This window comes from Acyrthosiphon pisum, chromosome A1, assembly GCF_005508785.2.
Source record: "Acyrthosiphon pisum isolate AL4f chromosome A1, pea_aphid_22Mar2018_4r6ur, whole genome shotgun sequence".
NCBI lineage: Eukaryota > Metazoa > Arthropoda > Insecta > Hemiptera > Aphididae > Acyrthosiphon > Acyrthosiphon pisum.
Window position 1 is genome coordinate 68,168,066 of NC_042494.1, and position 5,571 is coordinate 68,173,636.

A 5,571-nucleotide genomic window follows, 5' to 3' on the forward strand; every position below is an offset into this window, starting at 1 on the left:
AAAAAAAAAAAAGGTTAAGGGGGGGATCTATCCCCCATACCCCCCCCCCCCCGTAAATACGCCACTGCTTATAGCATGTAGTAATTTACTTTTTTGAGGATATTTAATATTGGAATGGAATATGTCAGTTAAACTTCAGCTAGGTATTTTAATAAAAAAAGAGCGTATTTTATTGGGGAATAGTAAGTTTCTACACGAGAGTAGCAGATAAACAATTACATACGTTAGTTGCTACACGGACATATGTAAGTTCCTACACGGTATAACAATCAGCTACGTATGTTAGTTCCTACACGGTGGAAAAGGTTAAATATGTATATAGGAATTAAAAAAAATAAATATATAGTAATTAAAAAGTATAATAAAAATCGCATAATGCAAAATTTTATATTTTATAATGTTTATTTCTATAACTTAAAAATTTAACATAATCGTATTGATTAATTTTGTTTGTTGTATATTCTGAATTATTTCATTTATGCCACGTTAAAATAAGAGCCACAATTAGAAACGAAAAATCAGTAAAAAATACGCTAAAAAAGAAGATTTCCTAAATAAACAAATTTCAGATTATGTAACGAAAAAATTAATTAATACGATTATGTTAGTTTTTAAGTTATAGAAATAAACCTCATAAAATATAAAATTTCGTATTATGCAATTTTTTTATATTTTTTTAATCATACCATATTATATTATATTTTTTTGTGCAATGCGCTATGACGATTATTTTTTATTTTTTTAATAACCATATTATTATATTATATTTTTTTGTGAAAATGCTCTATAACGATCTTTATTATATTTTTTAATCATCATATAGGTATTTATTTTTTTTAAATCGTATATACATAATTAACCTTTTCCTCCGTGTAAGAACTAACGTATGTATTTTGTGTATCTGCTACTCTCGTGTAGGAACTTACATTCGCCCATTTTATTGTCATTCCTGAGTGTTAAAATGCTTAAATCTGAATCTGCCAGCTCCGGGTACTTACGTACATATTATTTTATAAAAACGAGTAAAAAATTTGAAATGAATAAGAGCAGCGTCATAACTTGCAGTGGGACGGGTTTAACCACCGGGGTGGGCCTGGAGTCGTCCTCCCAGCGACCCAGCATCGCTGTTGGTGGGAGGCGGTAGGGGAGCGTGTCATTTAAGGGTGGATGGAAGGGGTAACACGGCGCTCTCTGGCGATCAAACCAACAGGCCATCGCTTTGGCATACTTAAGGTATTGATCTCGGCGGTTTTACCAAGGCCAAAATATTGTGAAACATTGTCGTTGCCGCCGCCGCCGCCGCCGTGCCAACGCACAGATAACGAAATATATACACTGACATAAGATACTCCTTACATACCTCACACGCTTAGACACGTACCTATATAGCGCCCACGCGGACCCACGTCCACGTCACACACCTGCAGTTACTGCTGCGCTATGGGTCAGCCGATGTACTTGTCGCTGTTGGCCATCACAGTCTGCCTGATTACTTTGTTGGCCACGTGCCCCACGTTAGCCGTCGGTTGGCCGATCGACAGCAGTTTTTACGATGAGATCAAGCGCGTAGTGTATGGTGGTGGCGAAAACATCGACGACTCCGTGGCCGCCACTGAATCATCACCACCACCGCCACTGTCATTACCGTCGTCGTCACAGGCGAGTATATAATATATTAGGTGCAAATAGCATAATAACATTAAACGAAGAAACCTATTATAAATCTGTAAGGCATGAGGTTAGAGCATAGGTTGGGGTAATGGGGAGAGTTGCATGTTTTTTATAATCACTCATAAATAATCCAAATTTTTACATTTTCCATCTGTTTTTTTTTTTTTTACAAACTGTTTTCTTATACAAATTATATTAAAACTTATGCAACCCCGACGGCTGTCGATAACCTTTAAAGCGAGATAAGTTGAGATATATAATATGGACTTTATATATACCTACAGGATCGTCACAATACCTTTTAATTGTTGTCATACATTATTATCATTATTGCTAATTATTACTAAAGCTTCGATCAACTTTCGTAGGTAATTATAAAAATGTTATATATAGAGTCTTTTTTTCCGGGATTTTTTGTACCTTACGTCACCATCATATAATTATATTATTTATTCTATAATTGGATATATATTCGAGATTTTAACGAATTTCGTAATAATTTGTATTTTAAATAATTAATAATTATAAAAAAAGTGATTTTCAATTTTTTTTATATTTTCTAGTACATAAATCGAAAATTAACTTAAATTAGCAAAAACTTTTAAATGTTTATAAATGGCTTAAAAATTGTAAAAATATTCTCAACATTAAATCATGTCTATAGTAAATGCTAATATGAATATTTGGCGAAATTGTAAAATCTCTACAGGCTACAACTATTTATATTTGAATAACGAATTACGACCTACCTTACTATATATTAGGTTAGGAAGAAGTGCGTTGAACGCAATGCTAATTCTCGCGTGTACATTTTTAAACATATGATATGTTTTTTAATGTTAAATTTAATATTATATTGCGAATAATAGACATAGACGTTAAATATATAATACTATGAATTACTTGTATCTATTATACCAGAGAGTGGCAGAGATAAAACTTGTATAGTTTTATATAATTATATATTTTTTATGTATTAGAATAATAGTACATAATACATACATAATGAGGTATGTACTTTCTATAAGGAAGAGCTTGTGTCAAAAGTTGAGAGTTACCTACAATTTACTCAGAGTTCAAATACATAGGTACCTACAATATTGTATTTAAACATAAAATAGTGTTTTAATTAACTACGCATTGGTCATTTATGCATATAATTTGCATTCAAAAATAAATGGCTCTCAATAATCTTAATTTATATATGAACAGAACATAAATAGGCCCGTAGAAGTAGAAGGATGGCCAAGGAGTCCGATACCCCGCCTAGGACAAGTGAGCGGGGTGGCAATAAACACTGTTGGACAGCCTGTGATTTTTCACCGGGGAAGCCGTGTCTGGGACGAGAAGTGAGTCTAACCATTCTATACTGTTTGGCAGAACGTTCATAATTATTAATATTCATAAAATGTGCTTAGTTCATTCAATGAAACATTCCACTACCAACACATAGAGGAAGGTCCCATTTTAACAAACGCCATTGTCACTCTGAGTCCGAAAACCGGCGAGGTTTTATCTAGCTGGGGAGCAGGTTTCTTCTACATGCCCCATGGCATCACAATAGATCACCAAGGGAACGTATGGGTCACAGATGTTGCCATGCATCAAGTGTTTAAGGTTAAAAAACACCGCTTTTATAATATATTATAATTTTCCGCTCAAAAACATAAAAACCCATTCACAACGCATGTTGACATATAACGGAATAATGGTGATAAAAAAATAAACAGTTTTCGCCCGGAGCGCCCAGAGCGTCATTAACCTTTGGCAAGAGATTCGAGAACGGCAAAGGATACAGGACATTGTGTCAACCTACTTCAGTGGCCATCGCTTCTACCGGTGACATTTTCATTGCTGACGGATACTGCAACTCTAGAGTTTTAAAGTTCACAAGCCGAGGAGAGTTGCTACGAGTTTTTCCTCACGCCAACGGTAAATTACTATAATTAAAATGGAATAAAAACTAATTCATTTTGAGTCATGACTCATATTCATTGGATAACACACTGTACCTACTACAGTACCTATATAGCTTATATAGCACTATTATAGAAGTCTAGTATAGGAAAAAGTTTGAAAAATAATTGTAAGCTAAAAGTGATTAGGTATAGTCACTGCTTGTCAAAATCATCAATTTAATTAGAAAACAGATGACGTTTAACATAATTATAAATGAAATATATTATGCAACACATTTAAACAACGAGAAATTAAATTACTAAGCGTGTAGACTATATTAGATATGTAACAAAAATCAAAATGTTTATATACCTACTCCAGTATACAGTTACAATAAAATTCACATTTAGGTGTATATTATATTATAAGTATAATAAATTGTGAATAATTGATAGGCAGTGGCGTATTTAGGAATTTCAGGATAGGGGCAACACATATTTGCCGCCCCCCTCAACAGTAAATGTATTTACTAATATACTGCATATAATATATATAATAAATATATACTAATTTAAAATTGTAATGTTACATTCAACAAGGAAGGTATAATTAGACATTTAAACAACATTATTGTACCAGTTAAGAGTGAAAAAATATTATAAATAAAATAGTAAATCTTTCAAAATACCTACATGTGTGACGACAAACGAATAATAAATTTGTTAAATAAAAATAAAAATTTGCCGCTCTGGGCAATGGGACCCATAGCCCCTACCTAAATACGCCCCTGTTGATAGGGCTATAAGTCATCGAGATATACTGAGTTCAAAAATTTCAACCATTAATGGTTTTTGAATTCAATCCACATGTGCAATTTTTTTCTGGTTGGAAGGGGGTTGAACAATTTAATTTTAAATGTTATATAAACATTGGTAATTTGGATTAAACGTTTATTTTACTTTACCGTCTTTACCCTTAAGTCTTAACATTTCATTTGACAGCTATGAAATATTTTCCAATAGGTATCATTATCTATTGATAGAAATAGCATTTATTTTGTTTGTAAGTATTTGATAAATGATAGGTACCTATGTCTAATGTATAATGCATGTAAATAATGTGCTAGGTAAGTAGATTGTATCTACCTATGTTTGTGTCTACATAATATGATGTTATTTTTGTACAAATTAACAAATAGTATGAATAACATTTTATTCACTAAACTTGAGGATAAGAATTAGATTCATAGAATTATGTGGAAACAAAACAGCTATTGTGTTTTTACTTGTTTAAATACCTACCCAACTATATAGGTGTCTAAATATTACTATAAATTTCAGTTAAGGGAAAAATGTGTATGAAAAACGATTTATAAAATAATTTTAGTTACCTATGAGATGCTTAGGCGAGAATTATTAACGATATTTTATTTGTAATTATTTTTATGAACAGGCTTTATTATTATACTGTATTAAATATTTATACAGATTACAAACATATAGTCTGAAAGATGATAGTTGTACAGATTTGAGATGGTTATAGAAATATATTTTAGAATACCTACGCGTACGTGCCTACTTAGCGTATAGGTACTGTGTTTTTAATTCGTCTGTGTTATAAATTATTGTGTTATTAGAATTTCTGAGCCTTCAAGTACCACACAGCCTAGCGTTGCTCGAAAAACACGACCTCATCTGCATTGCTGACCGTGAAGATATGAGAGTCGTGTGCAGAGGCGCTGAGTTATCGACAGAAAACAAAGAACAGGCTCCGTTAACGATTCAACAGCCAGACTTGGGACGCGTGTACGCGATAACCAATCACGGTATGTGTTGATGTGTTGCAAGAGGGGTGATAATCATTGGCGCTACTAGAGGGGCGCACAGGGGACTTGTGCACCCCCAAGTTTAAATGTGCACCCCCAAAATATAAATACTTAATCTATAATATTTTGATTATTTGAGTAAAATTATCAATAAATACAAAAAGTTGTACCTTAGA

At 32.7% G+C, this 5,571-nt stretch overlaps 1 protein-coding gene across 1 annotated transcript in view; it reads left to right on the plus strand.

Moving 5' to 3' along the window:
• Positions 1 to 1,255: 1,255 nt before the first annotated feature.
• LOC100162090 (peptidyl-alpha-hydroxyglycine alpha-amidating lyase 2) overlaps positions 1,256 to 5,571 on the plus strand; it is a 5,822-nt gene continuing 1,506 nt past the window's right edge. Inside the window, exons 1-5 of the mRNA XM_001943846.5 lie at positions 1,256 to 1,659; positions 2,884 to 3,020; positions 3,090 to 3,288; positions 3,402 to 3,603; positions 5,207 to 5,395. Coding sequence (XP_001943881.2) covers positions 1,441 to 1,659; positions 2,884 to 3,020; positions 3,090 to 3,288; positions 3,402 to 3,603; positions 5,207 to 5,395 — 946 coding nt within the window. The 5' untranslated portion in view covers positions 1,256 to 1,440. The remainder of the gene's footprint in view (positions 1,660 to 2,883; positions 3,021 to 3,089; positions 3,289 to 3,401; positions 3,604 to 5,206; positions 5,396 to 5,571) is intronic.